Source organism: Sapajus apella, unplaced genomic scaffold (assembly GCF_009761245.1).
Source record: "Sapajus apella isolate SASKATOON/1434 unplaced genomic scaffold, GSC_monkey_1.0 scaffold2, whole genome shotgun sequence".
NCBI classification, from domain to species: Eukaryota; Metazoa; Chordata; class Mammalia; order Primates; family Cebidae; genus Sapajus; species Sapajus apella.
The window spans coordinates 11,073,695-11,094,383 of NW_022436942.1; the positions used below are offsets into that span (position 1 = coordinate 11,073,695).

The 20,689-nt window shown below is 40.4% G+C and overlaps 1 protein-coding gene across 3 annotated transcripts in view; it reads right to left on the reverse strand.

Moving 5' to 3' along the window:
* Window positions 1-17,651, reverse strand: part of HMGA2 (high mobility group AT-hook 2) — a 135,539-nt gene extending 117,888 nt beyond the window's left edge. For all 3 annotated transcript variants that reach the window (XM_032288259.1, XM_032288265.1, XM_032288273.1), the window contains exons 1-3: window positions 16,700-17,651; window positions 13,994-14,080; window positions 3,845-3,895 (exon numbers count right to left, since the gene is read on the reverse strand). In XM_032288259.1, the coding sequence (XP_032144150.1) occupies window positions 3,845-3,895; window positions 13,994-14,080; window positions 16,700-16,810 (249 nt within the window). In that variant the 5' untranslated portion in view covers window positions 16,811-17,651. The remainder of the gene's footprint in view (window positions 1-3,844; window positions 3,896-13,993; window positions 14,081-16,699) is intronic.
* Between the last annotated feature and the right edge of the window lie 3,038 nt (window positions 17,652-20,689).

A 20,689-nucleotide genomic window follows, 5' to 3' on the forward strand; every position in this document is an offset into this window, starting at 1 on the left:
AGATATATTGAGGACATAACGATACTATCAAGGGTACCTGGTTAGTTTGACATATAACTCTGTCACTTCATTGTATGTGTAACTACTGGTGGCTGTAATTAATTAAGGTTTAGCCTATAGCTAATGTCAACATGAAAGTGTGCAGTGAAATTAATCATAATTTCCAACATTTACTGAGCACTTCCTATGTGCCATGCCCTTTTTTAAGCCCTTTGTGTGCATTATCTCATTTAATCCTTAAAATTCTATGAGAAATGTACCTTTTGCAGATGAGGAAACTGTACCTTTAAAGGTCATGTGATTTGCTCAAGATTCCAGTTAGCTAAGCGGTGGGTCAGAATTTGAACCCAAGCCATCTGAATCCAGAGCCTATGCTCTTAACTATAAAAAGCCAGAAAAAAAGAGACCCGGTTTCTCCATCCTTTCTTTAGCCTCTTCTATGCACACATGTGAAAATCAGACCACCTCATCAAAACAATAGATCTGAAATTCAGTCCAAACTGGGAGAAATAAAAAGATGAAGGGAATTAAAGTAAACAGTAGTAGCTGTTCTTAAGCAAATTTAGTTAACACACTCATTAGATCACTGGATTAGCCAATGCTTCATCCCCTCTGGAAGCAAGACTGATGCAAGTTTCTCTCCTACACCTACCGGTACTGATCCCACTTACAACAGATCAGAGGATTCCTTGGTAGGTATCTTTTCCCAGGCCTCTTACATGAATCCATAAGATTTACTGGAACAATTTTTAAAAGCAAAAGAACTTTAAAACAAAGCAAAACACCCCACAAGAATAAAAGGGGAACAATTTGGCTTCTAAGCCATATACCTAATGAATCCAGTTGGTTCAAAAATATATCCCTAACTCAAGGAAATCAGTGAATGACACTGTTGGAAAGAATTGAACTTACTATAAAGTATAAGCCCATTTCCTATGGAAAATGCAATGATTTATTTCTTCAGTAAAAGCTTTCCAGCAAAGAATGCCATTGAACAAAATGCCTTGCTGTGACTGGCTGCATACTCTACCCAACAGAAGATATACAAGCAAAGAGGAAACACGCTGTCTAGAAAAAATATACAATTTCCTTTTATTTCCTCTTCTCAGTAGAACAACTCTTCTTTGGGGACCAAATCAGGGACTTGTAACAATTCACCACATAATATTTTCCATTCTCACAGCCAGTAAAAATTAGAAACCACGAGAGTCAAGAAAATGGCCCAGCTATTCTCAGAAAGGCAAGGATTTCTGTGGTGGGCACCTCACATGGGCTTCTTAGCTAGTAGGAAGATCGGATGCCTGAAATCCAGATACCCACTAAATTAGCAAAACCCATTAAGAAAAAAACATGAATCCTTTACTTGCTCGATAGCAATTCATCAGCTGTAAGGATGTGTGGTGAGAAAGAAAGCTGTAAAGAAAGGTAGATGTACACTGGGTGATTTCAAAGTACTAGAACAGGCTGTAGGTTAATTAGCTGGTCAGTTGTAGAGCCATAGGAAGGTTCTGAGAAGAGCGGTGACAGGACTCTAACCTGTGGAGGTGAATTGGTGACCATTCTAGGACAGCTGCTGAGAGAGTTAAGAGGCCCCATTTGATGGAGGTTATTTTGCTGGTTAACTGCCACTGTACTTGCTTACAATTTATTTTATTTCATTTTAGTCATATCAATCCCATGACTTCAAAGAGCTCATTTATTTACTATTATGATGCCTATTAAAAGGATTATGTATGTCTTTCTTATTAATTAATTCAATGGTATGGGATGTTCCTTCAGAGTTCTGATGCTTAGAAAACAGCAGGTCTCTATTTCATATGTATGCCAATATCAACTTAGTCGACAATGTGCTCACTACAGTATAATGGAAGCAGCAGTTTTTGACTTCTGAGACTAAGTCAAAAAAGGCTTTGCAGCTTCCTCCTCAGTTACCAGAACACTCCCAGAGGGAGCCCTGAGTGCATGCAAGAAGGCCGATTATCCTGGAGAGGCCATGTATGGGTGGTCCAGTGCACACACTCCCAGTTCCGCCCAGATTTCCAGCCAATCTTGATAAAGCACCAGACCTGTAAGTAAAACAGTGCCAGATTCTGGACCCCAAGTATTAGAGTCATCCCATGGAGCAGAGACAAGACCTTCTGCTCTACCCTGCCTGTATCCTTGACCCAAAGAATCCATGAGCATAATAAATATTTTTTACATGATTAAGTTTTAGAGTGGTTAACTAAGCAGCAATGGATAACTGGAACCATATGTACAACAAGGAAGATGATAAACCCACTGGTTATGGAACCCACACCTGGAATATGATACTTAGTTCTACATGACATCTTTCAAAAGATTAAAAAACAAACATGCTCAGAAAAGAATAACAAGAATGTTCCTTTATGTGGAAAAAAATGAGAAAACTGGAGTATATGTTATATACAAACACATACACATACCAAAAGTATGTGTTAATTGTCCTCAACTGTTTGCAGGGCTATCATGAGTGAAAGTGAAAACAATTACTCTGTATATTCCCAGGAGGACAGCCTAGAGATGGTGGACAGAAGTTACAGGGAGTCAGACAGAATAATTTTCTAATGTTCAGAGCTTTCCTAGAAGAAAGAGGCAGTCTTGAGAGGTAGCGAGTTCCCTAACTTCAAAGGTAATCAAGCACAGGCTAGGTGATCACCACTTGATAAGGAGATTTGGAGAGAACTAATTTATTGAACAGAACGTTGAATGAAATACCCTTACTTTAAGGTTACACCTTAACACCAAGATATTTTTCATCTACAGACCATCCCATTTCCTTGGGCCAAGAAAACTAATCTCAACACATGTTGAGCAGAGGAAAAATACAAGATGAATAAATTAAATGACAGGCAATACCAAAGTATAAATAGAAAGTGATACAGAACTCTAGAGGAGAGAGGAATGGCAAACAAGAACATACAATCCAGCATAACAGAAAAATAAAAACATTTTTTTTAAAAAACCTTTTTAAAATTTAGAGCATGAAGAATGAACTGGGGAAGAGGAAAAAGAAAAGTCAAAGAACCCATCATATACAACACTGGGTATAAAGGATGCCCTCACCCTTCCTGAGAAAAGATTTCATTGATTTTTAAGACTTATCTTTTCTGTTAGTGGGAAAGACAGACCAGAAGAACATGGGTAACAGAGCAACCAAGGGAACATGGTTCAAGCAGTAAAATTAGCAAAGCTCTTCAGTGACCACAGGATCTGTGTGTCTATGGGATCAAGTGCACTCGAATGGATACAGCTGTCTCTGATGTCTACATGTGGAGAATGGCTACTAAGGGAAGCAAGAAAAACTTGAAATAAACCCTTGCTTCCTAACAAAGCCATGCGAAAAAGAAAACACAAACCAACTAGAAAATGAGATGTGTCCAAAACAAAGCCATAGAGAAAACCAAAAAAAAAAAAAAAAGAAAAAGAAAAAGAAAAGAAAGACATTAAAAAGTTATTGCGTATGAATTTTATCATCATTTTTAATCAACTTCCAAGGTTTCATAATACCCTTTAACTTTAGTTACTCAACCAACTGAACAAGTCATCTCATTGTTACCCCATTTGAAGGCAGAGTGGAGCCTCTTTTGATGTTGATAAGAGATAGGAAAATGAGTACACCTTCAGGAAAGAAGAGTTCTGCGTAAACACCTGGAGCCTAGTGGTAGGAAGTGGTGATAATTTGTCTCTTGCCTTAACTCTTTCAAAGATTCATCAGACCAGAAGTTGGAAATTCACGTAATCGGTGAAATGTTACTTTTCTCATTTAATACAACAGAAATTTTTCTTTACAAAAAAAGAAGAAAAATTATATCTTATTACTCACCCATTTCCTAGGTCTGCCTCGTGGCCGTTTTTCTCCAGTGGCTTCTGCTTTCTGCAAATGAAAAAGGAAGTCATTATGTTTCCTACCTGACATTGTTTGTAAGTACTGCACCAAGGAACACATTTGAAGTAAGAATGTTTTGCTTTACAGACGATGTATCAGGGTTGTTTTAACAAACTCCATCTCCTCTAAGGTTAATCTTTTCCCACACTTTTGAGTAGATTCTTCTTCATTACATGATGTAAAGAGGCATCTATGCAACCCCTCACCCTAAAAGACTCTTGCTATAGTGATTTTTTTCTGAAATACATGAAAATGCTTTTTTTAAAAAGCTATTTTGCTTTTATTTCTGTCCATATTAAAAAAAAATCCCCACATTCTGTAACTACACAAATTAGTATTTTAGAAAATTAATATTTAAGATGATCAAGATTCTTTCCATGCCACAAGTAAAGTTGCAAAAATTAATATTGATACATTGCTTTACAATTTACAAAGCTCTTCTACCTATACTGGTAGTCAAAAACAAGTCTAAATGTAAAAAAGAATACGCAAGCATTCTAATTCAAAATAACAAAGATTTGCACACTTCTACATGGTTAATTTATTGTTTCTTGCTTGAAACAATCACCTGTCAGTCAGTTCACCTAAAGCAGAAAGAGAAAAAAAAAAAAAGCAGGCAGAAATCATCAGTTTGTCCCAGTGACGGAAACTGTATGTGCCTAGAAATAATGATTAATTAAAAATGTACTTTATTAACAATTCCACACTTAACACGAATACACTTTTATCTTGAGAGTTTGTTTCACTGCTTTAACTTCGTAGAAGATTTTTCTGGTATCACAGTTGTTAACATTATCTATAAAGCAATTAGTTTTTCTGTTTTTGTCAGCCCTACTCCAATCTTCAAACATAACAACACACCAATGCACACACATACCACATACATCTATAAAAACATGCATACATTCATACTTTTTAGGATAAAAAAAGCTTAGCACATATTGTTCCATGTATAAGAATCATCCACAGCTATATTAACACACAAATACGGGTAACCTGAACCAGGATACCTTGTTTCACATTTTACTTCTGTTATCGGAGTCAGCAGCCAGTGGGGCACTTGGTACAGTGATACTGACTGTCTACACTGCCAAATGAAAATTTTCTCTTTTTCTCTTCAATCTGCCTGGTAAAAATAGATTTACATGATAGTTGACAAATAGATAGATGGATAGGCAGGCAGCAGACACACAGGTAGTTAACAGAAAAATAAGCCACAACATTTCTCACCAAATAGTATCTCCCTGATCTGGCATTACTAGGTCAACAGGTCCCATGAACTAACCAACAGGTCCCATGAACTAACCCAAACTCTATGTGATTATAATGTTAGCTCACACTTACTGAGCATTTAAAATATCCCAGGCACTTAATCTTTACAGCAGCCTTATGAAGTGGATATTCTCATTTCTCTTATTTTGTAGATGAGCAACTAAGTCTTAGATAGGTTAGGTATACAACTGGCTCAAGGTCACACACAAAGTGGCAGACCTGGGATTTGAACCCCGTTTTGTCTAACTCTAAAGACTGTGCTCCTATCCTTTTAACAATGCTACTCCCCCTTAGGATACAGGCATTTGCTACCATAAAACATACGTTAGGAGACTAAAATTGTCACTGATTCAGTTAATTTCCCAGAACAAAAGGAAACCTGGTAGCCTTTCGGAGTTCTATCTAACCATCAGATTTGTACCCTCTGAATCATTGTTTATTACTTTTGAATGGCTCCACAAGGGAATCATTTATTGTCAGAGGTCATTGTCTTACCTTCAGTTCCAAGGGCATGAATTGAGTGAAAGCCCAGAGTGCCAAGTAAATCATACCCTCTTCAGAGCATTGCCTCATGGAGAGAGGGAGGTGTCCTGAGAAGATCACAGACTCTACCTTGGAAAGTTTAGATTCCAATTCCTGTTCTGCCATTTTAGTTTTATGACTTTGGGCAGGTCCTTGAAGACCTCAATTTGGTTTCATCTGTAAAATGGAGATGACACTTCCTGTGAGACATCATTCCTCGAGGTACTTAAAAGTGCCTGCCTCCCATGAGGTGCTCCGTGTAAGTGTTCTTTCACTCCTAACTAGATGGAACCCTTAAAGGGAGTTTTTCTTCAAGTTAGTTCCCTCTCACAGAAGGTTTGGTCAATGCAAGTATTCCATGACACCCATCTGTCACCTTTAGAATGAAGCTTTTAAGGAATCTTTTGGCTATTGCATAGTGAGTTATACACAAGTACAGAGTTCTCTAGCACAGAAGCAGCATCTGACTTAATCTTTGGGAGCAACTGTTAAGATTGCACAGTTTACCCAGTAGTAAATTATACAAACATGGAAAATAGAAATCCTTTTTAATGGGAATGGGGGTGCAAAGTGGGGGTGGGAGAAGGAGGCTATTGACTTTAGGAACTAACAGTGCTACACCAGGCTTTTTCTGTGAGGTTGTTATGTTTCAGGGGCCATGATGCGATCCTGGTGTATCAAAATCTATTGAAGGGAGAGGTTTGTTTTCTTTTTTTTTTTCTAAAAGGGTTTCACTGCATTTCAAAGTCAGAAAACGCAAATCTCTCAAAAACAGAAAAAGCCCTGCACATGAGTTTTAAATGAGCATCTCATTTATAAAAAGCCTATTGAGAAATAAAATTTGCACCATTAACTGAAGGGCATAATATCACGATTATCACTCGGACTTGTTAAAAGCAAACTTGCTCCTTGGTCGTTCAGGCCAGTGTTACATGTAAAATGAAACCCTCTTCTGAGACTAAATCTAGGAGAAACACATTAGCTGTGCTATGTGGCGACGATCTGGGAGGTTTTCATTGTTCTTTAAAACCCACATTATTTAATCATTCTAATCAAACTCCACAAAGTCTGCAAAACAAGTTAGGGTTTCAGTTTGTAAACCAACTTAGATCCAGGATTTTTGCATATTGGAAAACACCAGCTTTAGTATTGTTTTCCTGTGTTTAATGCTCTTCAGGATATTATTTTTCAAAAAAGACAAACAAAACATTCAGGGGGCTTGTTTTGTTTTAACATATGCAATACTGTAGAAGAGTATATTTGGTTTTCCTTTGCCAGAATAGAATTTGGTTTTATACTGCAAGCCCATGTATAACAGACATAACTAATTCTATTTATTGTTCACATCGAGAGAAAAGGGAGAGATGGTAGGAATTCTCATTTGTAAGAACTGAAATTTCAGACTCTTACCAGCACTATTACACTAATATTTACAACAATCATATCTCATTAAAAGTGTCATTTCCCCCTTGTTTGCCCTCATTCATATGTTTTATGTTTTACATTTTAGATTCAAAACTGTATACTTAATTTTATGAGATATTTAGAAGCAAGTCCATGAGGATTGGGAGAAATGTTAAATGGGAAATATGATTATTTTTTTCTCTAAGAAGTTTTGGTACTCCAGGCTCTTCAATGTACTGCACATTTTAAAAACGAATTAGGAAAGAAATTAGCAAACACATCTCTTGAGCTTAAAAACAGTGCTTAGCACTACTGCCTGGTGTACAGGACGTGTTCACTACATACTTGTTGAGGAAGGGAGGGAGGGAGGCAGAGAGAGAGGAAGAAAGGGAGAAAGGGAGGAAGAAAGGGAGGAAGGAAGGTAGGAAAGAAGGAAGGGAGGGAGGGAGGGAAAGGAAGGAAAAAGGAAGAAGGAAGAGGAGAGGGAGGGAGGGCAAGAGAAAACGAAGAAAGAAAGGAAGGAAACGTGTTTATATTATATATGTGGCTTAGTTCCCTCTTCAGAATTCCAGAGTTCAGTAAAACTTTAGAACTAATTTCACCTAGCCCTCTCATTTAACAAAGAAGAAAATTTCTGGATTTGCTGCAATCCCTAAAGACATAGCGCTGTGATCTATTTGGGAGCCAGAAGTCTTGGTGGGTAGCAGTCACAGAAGGTATACATTTCCAATCCTTTTATAACCTTTGGAGTGGCCCTTCAAAGGTCTCTCAAAGCCTAATTTCCAACCTGCATTTCAGGTCACTGGAGATAACAGAAATCTACCTGGTAACAAATATTTTACAGAACATTCAGCAGCACATAGTAGTAGAAAGAGTCCAAGCTTTACAATTAAAGTGAATTCAAACCCATGTGCTACCATTTACTAGAGTTGAGTATCAGACATGTCCTGGTTTACATTGTTGAATCACAGTTTTCTCATTTGTGGAATGAACGCCAAAATGCCTAAATCAGAGGATTAAAGGAGCTAATATACATGTAAAGAGCCTGACAAAAGCTATGGCATTTAGCAAGTAGTCAAATGTAATTTGTTTGCCCTCCGCTTATTTTAAAATGCTACCCACAAAAATAATACTTACCAATTCTATAAGTTTTCCAAAATGACTTTCCAAGTATTATCTTACTTAAGTAGGGCAGGGCAGCTGTTACTTCCCCTATTTTACAAACGGGAGATTAAGCAACCTGCCCATGTTCACAGGTAGTAGAACTGAGACCCAATCGGACTTCAAGGCAGTAAAATGTCTGTTTTTTGGACAGCTATTCCCGTATAAAATAAAACTGCTATGGGAAAATTTAAAAAATAGAAGATAACCTTCTAGGGTGAAAATCAAATTAATTAAAGCAATATATTTCCAAGTTTCCTATAAACACATGGGCAAGAAGCAGAGGTTAGAAACTAAGAATAATTCAATTCTGACTTCACAGTCAGGTATAGATGGCTATTAATTTTTTGCTATTATAGGTTCTCTCATAGTATTTTTTTATGTACTGTGATACAGCCAGAATTCCCCTATTGCAAATTCATCAGTGCATCTGTACAAAAAAAGGACTAGAAAAATATTTGGTATGATGGTGCCCTGTTTTGTTTGCCTGTATCTTGATTTGCATGAAGCCCACTATCCAAAGCCTAGAAAGCACATTCTATTTCCTTCAGATGCTATTTTTAAATATATAAACAGTATAAATCAACGTACACTGACATCAGTCAACTGTATCAATCAGTCCTACTAAGCACTGAGGAAATTCTCATTTTACCTTTTTGATAATCCAGTACTGTGAGTTTCCTAATTTTATATGCAACACTTTTAGCCTTGAAAAGACATTACAAGTTGCTATCACAATACATTTTCCAATAGGAAACATAAGTAACTCCCATCACGCACTGTAGTTCCTGCTTATTACCGAAGTTAGCCATCACTGTCGACTCTGGTATGTCCTTATTTTGCGCATGCTTATCTTCCTGTATACAAACACTAAGTTAAAACCAAAGCCAGAATGACAAGCAAAGTTATCATTTTCAAAGTTTAGGATTCTCCTCCAAGTCTTCCCTCTACCTCTTTTGTAATCAGAAAAATCAATAGCAATGATACAAGAGATCATTGCTATTGCTCACAGGAGTTACCTTCTGAGCAAACATTATCCTAGACAAAAGAGAATGCCTGCACTACTCTTCCCTAAATTAAATAGAATATGCCATTCAAAATTGCTCAGTGCATTAAAACAATGTGAAATAACACAATGTGCTAACAGATAGTTCTCCATTTCCCCTTTTCTCCTGGTTGGCAGAACAAAGATTCATAACTAAAACCTTCAGAATCTAGGACAGTGAAATTAAATTCAGTTTCCACCTTGTGCCTTCTGCTCTGGGAACTGCAGAAAGTCAAGTAACAAGACAAGACAGGTTTGAATGATTTAACCGACATAAAGTGCTCTTCAACACCCATCTATTCTCAAGAAAGAACTGAAATGCAATGGAATACCAATCTGGTATATTCTATCTTCTCAGCAAAACGATCTGTTGAGAACTTGAGATAAAAATGAGCCAGGAATGTAGGTCAGCCAGAGAAATGAGAAGCCTTCAAGTTCAGAAGAGTTCAGAAGGATGAGAGCTTCCAGAGAAGTAGAACTATGGGTCCCTTGAAATAAAATTACTTCATAAGATAACTCAAATGTATTTTAATCTCATATTTGGATCATAATCTGTGAGGATTTAAAGCACTGCCAGATAGAATGTGCTGATGCATTAAGTAAGGCTTTGTCTTCCCTGGCAAAATGAAAGAAAAAATGAGTCAATTGTTTAGGTAAGTCAGCCTAAAATATCAAGATAATGGAACAACAATTGGGCTTTACTTAATTGCACCTGCCTGAATTCATTTGTATCCTCAGATAGGGCCCTGAATCCCACAGTGAAACTTACCTGCCCATTGAAACACAGAGGAATTAAACTAAATCATAGTAATTTAATTTAGAAACCTTAGGCCAGAATTATATGATAACTTACAATGTTACCTTTCTTAACTCACCTATAATAATGCCTTTGGTTTCTCCCTTGAATTAGGCCTGCTATATTCTGAAGAAATTTCTGTCCTCACTCAGCATCTATGCTGAATGATTTATCTGAAATGGTAACTAAAACTCATCTTCTCTCTTCCTAAAACATCCGTGACTGGTGTTGGTAATGATTATGAAAAGCAAACCACATTTCTAGGAGTGTAAATGATTAGGAAGAGCATGGAGTAGTCTTTACAGTATCTAATTAATTCAGGCCTTCTTTTTACAGCAAATTGAACATAGAGATTAAACATTTGCTCTGAACACATTATTTTAACTATAGCTACTTTATCTAGATATTTTCATTCTGTACTTTGCTCCCTAGATCTGGCCATTACACCTAAAGTCAAAAGGGTGGTAAAGCAAACATATGACATGATGAAGTAGGGTTATCTTACACCTGAGACCTTTTTTCAAAATTTTCATTATCTTTCCAATAAAATTTAATTCAACCTCAGAAAAAAAAATTTTCCTAAAAATACGTGAATGAGAATTGGCTTAGAATTTTTTAATGAATTTGATTTGAGATCTTCAACACTGAAGGATTAGTGACAACCCCTCCAGTATTGTCATGATTAAAAAAATACAACAAAACCCTAAACTAAAGGAGATTATAACTTCTTTCTCTCTAAACATTTGGGAGCTGTGAAAATGCTAAGATTTCCATCCAGCACAATGAGGAGAGTAAAGCAAAGCAAAACAAAACAAAAAAGGAAATTAAGACATAACTGGTTATAGGTGTATCTCAGACCAAAAAATAAATAAAAGGGTAAAGACATGCTCACACAGACATATACACACATGGACAAATTAATTATTCAGGAAAACGTTAACTTCTGATTTCTTTTCTTTTATTCAGGTAACTATATGAAGCTTATTCAAGGACAAATTTTAAGCACTCAGATTGGAGTTCTGAGAAATGACTAGCATTGTCACACAATGGTCATGCATAGTAATTAGTTTTAATGGAATATTAAGTAGACTGAAGAATAATTATATTCTCTTCCAAAAGTTCCAAAAACAGCAAATTGTGTTTTTATAAATATGTTTGTTTTACATATAATATAAATTAATTTTCTACTGCATATGATTTGAAATTAAAGTGATGGCTAATTTGGTAGTCATTCACTTGGTCTTGCAATATTCTGCATGTATTGTCCAGTTTCACACTGTTAATTTTCTAATAAACAGTTTTGTTTTCAAATGTCCCAAGGCCAGTTGCTGAGTCCAAATATAAACTTTGTTAGTCAAGAAACTCCAAGCAGCAAGAAATTTTAAGCATATAACCATCAGGATTTCAGTGTGCACTGTAGATCCTCTAATTTTAGTATTCTTTCTTCTCATATACTTACCAGTCTTTGCAATGTATTTTTCACTGTGATGGGTCTCAGTTTACAGGAAAACACCCACTTTGTTACTCATAGAAGACTTCTCATATCTACTCTGGTCAGTCTCACGGGGTATGTTTATCTTATGTGCTATGAACAATATAATTTTTTCTAAAAAGATTTGCATTTCAAAATCCTGACAAACATATGTTTTGTTAGAATACTATATATGCTTAATAAACAAATATGTTTGAAAATCTTGTTTATATAGAATAGTAACATACTCAACAAATTCTGATTTGAAAGTGAAAATACCCTAAGTTTACACATGCCATGAACAATTCATCAATGTCATTCATTATTTTGCAAGGTATTATCTTCTCCAGATGAAGCGTAATTTATAAAACTGAAGACAAATAACAGTAATGTTATGGGCAAATGTATTTATTCATTTTTATTACAAGAGGGATTTTTATAATAGCATTGTGGGAAATAATGTTGTCTGAAAGAATGAAAGATTCTAGAGAAGGACTTCTTCAGAAAAAAGAAAGCCTACTTCTGTTTTGGACATTGGAATAATGTATACATACACATGAAAAATTTTCAGAAAGATGAGTGGCCTGGGGGGTCATTTACAAATGCCTGTCACTAGAGTCACTAAAAATAAATCCACCCTTATTTAGGAATAGATCAACTTAAAAAATTTTGCTTTAGGTGGTAAATTAGGCAGAGTTCTTAGCTTCCCTTTTCTCAATACAAATTTCCTTAGTCATGGTAAGCTTTTTAAAATGAAGAGGAGGTTATGGGAATATTTCCTTCTATTCATTCAGAAAACATGGAATACAGTGAAACATGGGAGACAATTTATTTTCCTTTTTAGTATTGAATGTCAAATTACTTATTTATAGTGAAATTTAAAGATTTCTTCCTAGGAGATATTATCATGATGGATTTTTCAGAGGAATTACAGCATGGCTTAAACGTATGTTAGCCACCTCACAAGATATTCATTTGTGCAACTCCTTAGAATAAAAGTAAATTAGGTAAACTCCACACTTATGCAACATAGAAAAACTCCTTGGTAAAATCAGTCCTTTTTAGTTAATTTACAAATGAGGTAAAATGAAACAAAGTATTCATATTAGGAATACCAGATTACACATTGCCATTTTTAAATAACATGGTCACTTAGAGTTATTTTAAAGTTTATTGATTGATTATGAAATACAATTAAATCTAAACTCTAAGAAGCAATTAAATTTAAATATATTAGAAATATGCTCCCTTGATTCTGTTCAAAACTGTTAATACAGACAAGAACTCATAATTACTTCCTAAAACTTTAAATGTGCTGTTAGTTGCTGTGGCAGCGTACAACACTGAAAACCATCACACATATTACAGTTCGTACCCAAAGGCACAGAGAAAACCACACAAAACATGAATCCCCAAACAATGAGCATATAGTCCTTTCTAACAAATACTGTACATGGTGTACTCAAATCCGTTGAAAAGGTGTATCCAAATTTACTTCTGATTTTTGAAACTTTGTTCTCAATTACTATACAAACCTACAAATAAAATGCAGAAACTTTTTCCCCCAATTTATTTATAAAGCCAAAAAAGTGACTGGTACTTCTCTATACATGCATTAACCTTGACATAGTTCCTCTTTGCTAGCTTAAACACGGCCAACCTTAAGTCATCTTAAACTGCAAGTTTAAATTTATTAAGAAAACTGAATGTCACACTTAACTGGGTTGTATTCTGCCCAAAAAGAGATATTAAATGAGCCAAATATTTGTTTAAAAAAAGTCTCATTGTCCAATTCAGACAACTCTATGTTGATGAAAGGCTTTTTGAGATTATACTATATCACAGGTTTATTGTGAAACAAACAGTATACTTTATTATCACAATTAAAGCTGTAAAATTCACAAATTTTTTCCACTATCCCACAACTAGATTTACTTCTAATTATCATCTATTTGGCAAAGTACTTTACTAGGGGGATTTGCTGTGCAGTAGCCATGTAATAAACACAAAGTAAATGAATCTCTATCATTTTTCAGAGGTAATTGCAAAAACTTTACCACCAGACAAAATCTATAGTTTTGATTTGTTTTTAACTGTTTACAACTGGTACAAATATTAATTGTGTCATTCTCCACCCCCCTTCCTTCCTCACTTCTACCCCTGTTTTAAGGTTCAAATTATTTGATAGCTGTTTGTTTCAAAACAAGACTGTTAAGTATCTTCATAAACTTTTAATGCTGAGCATCTACTTAGAAAAAACGTTAACCCCCATCTAACTAATGTTAAATGTAGGAAATGAGTCTTGGGTTACCCAGTTGGGACAAGTTTCTAGGTGCAGAGTTAGAATGGGAAAGTTACAAGGAGGCTCCTGTAGTCGTTGATGAAGTTAGGAGAGCTTGACTTGAGAAATCTCACCTTTTGAGCTGCTTTAGAGGGACTCTTGTTTTTGCTGCCTTTAGGTCTTCCCCTGGGTCTCTTAGGAGAGGGCTCACCGGTTGGTTCCTAATTGTGAGGGAAAAAAAATGCTGTTGTGGCAAGAACGTCTGAAAGAAATTGACCCTGACTCTTTAGCTATATTTTCTGCATGTGTTGGTCAAAAGAGCTGTTGGAACACATTCAGTTCAAGCATAAATGGATGATGATGGTACAGAGTTTACAGAAAGAGGAAATAACTATACTTTTCATCCAAGGGTTCAAAGAGGAAACTCTATTTTGTATATGAAAACTAGATTCTACTTCGAACCTAAAATGGTAACAAAGGCTGAAGAGGCTGCATGTTCTAGAAAGAAAGTCATATACTTTTAAGGTGTAAAATTTACAGGGCTGTGCATTTGGCAACTCATAGGAATAATAAGCATTTTAAACGAATACCACTCTCCATTATACTAGCATTTCAAACAGAAATATGAAGCTAACATCATAGATGTTTCAACAATCTTCCATATTGAAAAGGTGGCTTTTAATCATCTTTGTATACCTGCCTTCTAGGTGGATTATGATTCAACTGACACTTTCTGAGTGAAATGCTGAAGCAATTATTCAAGTTCTTCAATTCAAAATAACTCCATTCCCCCTAAAATTTCCAAATAATTATGGTAAATATATGGTGGGAGGTTTTGCTTGAATTATCTAGTTAATCGCTTCAATTCTCCACTTCCTTTTGGAGATGCTGGCATGGTCTCCAGTCTAAATTTAAATATCTTTTGATAAAAATAAACATTTTCTTCAAAACTCTCTTTTGAGAAAAGTCTTACGGGGGTGTAGTGGAGAAATCTAAAAGGAGGTAAAAATAAGGAGGAATAGAGTGTCCGGGAATGAGAAATGGAAGCAATCACTAGGTTTAGCAAAACTTCCAATGGCTCCTATGCCAAGTAGTAAATACTCAAGTGGTTAAGAGAATGCGATGATTAATATTCCAGATCCCAAATATTTATCCAATGAATCATCTATTCACATTTCATTCAGATTTGGTGATTAAGTGAGACTAATTAACTTAAAACCCATGAAAGTCCTCAATGAAAATTCGCATCCCATTTAGAGAATCTGGGGAAGGTTCCCTGCAAGCTTCTGTTGGGACCACTAGCACCAGTGGGCACATCGAGAGCAAACACATCGGAGACACATTTTTCTTTCTTTGTGAACTCTGCCTTAACTCAAAGGTAAAGCATCCAATCACCTCCAGACTCCATTGTAATTTCTTTTCGAATTTTTTTTGAAGGGGGGGGACAATTAGTGAGTCAGAGAGAGCTGGGTGGCGAGTGGGAAACAAGTGGGGGAGGGCAGAAACTTCCTGGGAGGTGTAAAACAGGATTCAAATGCCGTGTAAAGTGTCGCTAGGGCAGAGCGGGAAAACACAGGGGCCTCTAAATCGGCTTGTTTCCTTTGATGATTTCAAAAAGGTACAACGCTCAATTTTTCTAAAATGCACTGGCAAGCAACATTGTTCAATTTCCTCACCTTGCTCTCGGGCGGCTTTGGGACTCTGGGATTATTTTCTAATCAGCCTGTTTGCCACGAAGGAAGCGAATTAAGGCTAAGGAGCGAGCAGTTTTAAAGCCCGAGGAAGTGGAGTTTAAATGTTCTCAATAGACATATCCCGCTCCAACTCTGCCCGCCGCAGCTTGGAAATTACAGCGAACAAAACCCCCAGCCCTGAGCGCTGCGCGCAGCTCTGCAAGCGCCGGCTGCACGCTTAATTGGTTGCATCCGCAGACAAAACCCTCCACTCCGCGGGGTCCCGGGCGCCCCTCGATCGTCCCCTACCCAACCCTCGGCCACTGGCCTAGGAAAAGAACACTTAATGGCTGCAGCTCAGAGGCGCGGGATCCAGGGGCAAAAGGGGGACCCGGCGCCTGACGAGGAAGCGACCCTGGCTACTCTGCACTCTCTCGGACACTCCTTTCAACGCGCCCTTGGCGGGACGAGTTAACCCGGTCTCGCGGGGAACCAGGCTCCCCGGTAACCCCTGCCCAGGGCCACCTCCGGCGGCTGCCGCACCACATTTAAAGAGCCCGAAGAGGACCAGGCAGCCGGGTCCCCATGCGTTCTTTGTCGGGAGGGCGCGAGTCTTGGGCCACCGAGAGCTTGGAGGAGGGCGCCAAGGGGGTGGCTGCGGCGCGCCAGCCCCCGACCCGCGAGCAGCCCCGGGAGGCGGGAGAAAGAGCCTCCGGCCCCCGGGACTCCAGTCCCTTCAGCCCAGATCCGCTGGAGCGCCTGGGTCCCCGGCACCTCCTTTCCCCCAAGCAGTTGCAAAACCGTCTCGGAAAGCGCCTGCGAGCCCGGGTTTGTCGGACCCCGGCCGCTTCCAGTCACCGGGCGACACCGCGCCACTCCGGGCGGTGCACAATAGCGAAAGTCCGAGGACGCGCTTCGCCCGACCCCACCTCCCGCCTTCCCCCGGCAGCCCGCCGCGGCTCCCCACCTCCCCGCCCGGAGGGGCGCTGGCGCCCCGGGGCTGCGCGGCGCACTCGTGGGGTCTCCGCCGCTCCCCCCCGCCGGTCAGCGGGCAGCGTGCGACGGCTGCGGCGACTGGGCTCCCGCGCTCCGGCCGCCCCGCGCGTGGCGGGGCCCCGGCAGGGGAAACGGAGTGGGCTGGTGCCCCCTCCGCGCCCGCGTACTGACTTGCTGCTGCTTCCTGGGGCGGCCGCGTCCTCTCTTCTGAGGCGCGGGGGCGGCAGGTTGTCCCTGGGCTGAAGTGGACGGCTGCCCAGCGCCCTCGCCGCGTGCGCTCATCCTGCCTCCCGCCGCCTCTACCGCCGCTGCAGCCGCTTCGCCTCGACCGCCCCGGGGCTGCCCAACACCTTTCGGGAGATGAGGTGATAGGGCTGCGGACGCCGGCGGGGCGAGCGCGAGCTGGCGGGCTGCGAGGGCTGCTGTTGCTTAGGCTGCCGCCGCTGCCACCATCAACACCGGACGTCCAGCGGCTGCCAAAAAAAGAAGAGGGGAGGAGGAGGAGGAGAGGAGGAGGCGCTGCCGGTGGCGGCGGCGGCGGTGGGTGGGTGCCGGAGGTGGAGGTGGCGGTGGAGGTGGAGGTAGCGAGAGGAGGAGGGAAGCGAGGGAGAAGGGAGAGAGGCTTTCAGGTGGCAGAGGTTCCTCTCGCGGGTTGGGATCAGGAGTTGAGGGCACCGGGAACACTTCGGAAGCGGCTTGGAAAGGGAAGAGACTAGGAGAGAATTGTGTCCCTTGAAATGTTAGGCGGGGAAAGAATTCCTCCTCCTCTTCCCCCCAACCCTGCTCCGCAGAGAGAGAGAGAGAGAGAGAGAGAGAGAGAGAGAGAGAGAGAGAGAGAGAGAGAGAGAGAGAGAGGGAGAGAAAAGAGATTGAGATTGAAAGTGCCTTGGGCAGTCGGAAAGCAAAGGAGGATGGGGAGATTCCGCCGGGATAGGGTCGGGCGCGGAGCACAGGCAGAGGACAGAGCAGTGGGTGGCACCGCGCCTCCTCGGGTGGCGGGAGCAGGCGGCGGCGGCGGCACCGGAGAGTCGGAGGGGGACGGGCTGCTCGCTCCTGAGTCTTGCACCAAGCGCGCGCTGCCCGGGCTGAAAGTTTTCTGAGTTCCTACCCCAAGATTCAAGTGGGATGAGTGTGTGTGAGTGTGAGTGTGTGTGGTGTGTGTGCGTGCGCGCTCTTGCGCTGGTGGGGGGGGGGAGTACCCACCTCTAATCGTGGGCGGATAAAGGGGAGGGGGCTGCGCAGGAAGAAAAGTATGAGGAGGAGGGAGGCCAGGCGGACCCCGGAGCCAAGGCGCCTGGCCGCTAGCCAGAGGCAGCGTTCGAAATACAACTGCCTCGGCGGCGGCGGCGCCCGGGTGCCACCCGGAGCCCGGCTCACGTGCTCCCGCCCGGCGGCGGGGTTAAAGGGACAGGCCGGGGATCCCGGGCAGGCTCGCCGTGGGCCTAGCCCCACCCACCGTTCGAGGTCACCCGTGGACGGTTGTCCTGGGAAGGCGAGGGAATGAGACTGTCTCGGAGCCACGTTTCGGGGCTCGGCCTTTACCTGCGCCTCCACCGTGCCGAGCCAACACTTTGCAGGAAGCATCTAGGCTGCACCCGAGGCAGCGCTGTGAGTGGGAAGGGACTGCAGTGGAGTGGAAGAGGGTCCCTGACAGCCCTACTCCGCCTCGGAATGCCCTCACCACAGAGCCTTCGGGAGGGCGAGCGCGCACATACACGGACACATGCACGCAGATACACACGAACACGCGTGTAAGCACATGCACACTTGCACGCAGATACACGTGGACACGGGGGCACGCATGCGGTTGTAAACACGCGCATTTACACACACACACACAGGCACGCAGATATGCACATTCGCAGACACATGCAAACAATGTGCACACACAGAGCGCGCCAGCTTCTTCATTGAAATTTTTTCTCCAGGAAAGACTAGAGGCGATCGAAGTTCGCTCCCCAACCCCTCCCCGGGGATCCGACATTCGCAGGGTAAAGGGCACCTCGTAGATTCGTAAGACCACAATTGCACTAACTGCCCAACTCTCCCTTCAGTTTACCTCGATTTAACCTTCTGCCTGAGAACTCTCTTTCTGCCAAGTCCTAATTTTATAGCCTGGGCTGTTTCTGAGTTATGTGAACACCATAATGGCTACAGTCCATTTTTAAAAGGTGGAGTACATTTTTAAATGTACCTCTTTTCATCCTTGAATAACACAAAACTCCGAAAAAATTAGGTTCAGATTTTCACACATCACACCCAAAATTATTTTGGACTAATTCCAAAATAAAAACTTTCACCTGGGGAAGAATTTCTTTTTTCAGAGATACAGACCACCGAGGAATAAAAACGCCTACTTTGCAGCCCTTAGCAGGAGTTAGGCACCGCCAGGTTCCGCTGTGCATGTGGAGGAGGCGCGTGTAAATGTCTGCTTTGGCGCGGCAGCGCTGATTGGTCCGCGTTGCCATTTTAAATCCATTTCCAGCTGCCCTTTGCAGAGCTGGGACACTTCTCTGCACTTTGAGTGCTCTGCAAGAACCCAGGGTTTCTCCTGGGTCTGGGAACGCTTAGCTATGATAGAGAGGGAGAGCCTCCATCCCTCCGGATGGAGCTCAGCAGCTGACTAGGGAGGGAGGGGTCTAACAGTAATCAAAGGTTTTCTGTCAGGGCTTGACTGAAAGATGGTGTCTTCATCAAAGGGATTGAAATTTCACCTAACGATTACAGTGATATTACCTAACTGCCAAGCGTGCACATTTAAAAGCTATGATTACATATTTGCACTGTGGTGTGCACATTTTACATACACATACAAAATAGATTTCTGGGTTTGTATTTGTTTGCTTACTTTTTGCCAGGAGTAGAGAGAAATTCTGAGGGTGAATGCAGGGGAGTCACTGAGGAGTTCAGCCAGCTAGTTTTGTGCCGTACACCTTGTTATATCCTAGGGTTGTTTTTTTTTTTTTTTTTTTGTAATGTGTACACAGGTCGACAAGGAGGGGATTCCAAAATTTTGTTTTTTCATAAATCTTTGAACATAAGAAAAGTACAGAAAAATTGGGTTGAGGGAATGTACAGCCACTTGTTTTCAGGCTGCTATCACTTTGCTATTAGACTATTTGACCCCTTTTGAATTTATAACAAGAGTATAAGACAGATATTGTATCAAGTTCTGTCTAAATCAATTATATAGATTTTCATTCTTTGAAAGCTGTATTTGATTTTTCAGAATTCTGTATATTTTCTGTAGGTGAAACATTAAAATTTGTTCTCATCTTTGAAATTATTGAGAACTATACAAAATGGTGTTCTTATGTATTTTTATGTTAAATAGTTACATTTTTAGGTTAAATGGTTAGATTTTTATGTTAAATACCTAGATTTTATTTTTAAAGGAAAAGAAATCTTTTTTCATTTACATCTGAGGGTCTTTCCCCCAGTTTAAGTTTCTCAATCGTTCACTGCCTCTTCTTTATCACACCATATTTTACCCATATATTCAAGGCTCAATTCTTTCTAATTTGAAAACCTCCCAGGTAGTTTCTGTCCATATTCAACTGTGTCTTTTCTTCTTCTGCACCCACTATAGAATTGAGCAATTAGCACCTTGGTTGTATATGTTAACAATGTTTCTAATTATCTGTGACACATGATGTAGATTAGTGTTTAGATTAGGTCAGCTAGTGGGTGATAAAATTAATTTAGCAAACCCATAACCTCATTAAAAAAAATAGAATAGAATCCAGAATATCACATGTAAAATTTCTGTCTTATTTACATAGTACATATGTATCAAAACTATTAAGATGGGTTGTATTTTCATCTTTAACATCTTGGAATTTGGGATGTATCTTAAAATTCAACGTGTTATCACATACTAGGTAGGGTCTTTTCTATTTTGGTGATATACATGCTGCTGTGGTTTGGCTGTGTCCCCACCTAAATCTAATCTTGAATTGTATTTCCCATAATCCCTATGTATAGTGGGAGGAACCCGGTGGGAGGTCATTGAGTCATGGGGGTAGTTCTCCCATGCTATTCTCGCTATTCTTGTGAGTAAGTGCTCACAAGATCTGATGGTTTTATAAGGGGCTTCTCCCTTTGCTCGGCTGTCATACTTCTCCTTCCTACTGCCTTGTGAAGAGGATGTCTTGCTTCCTC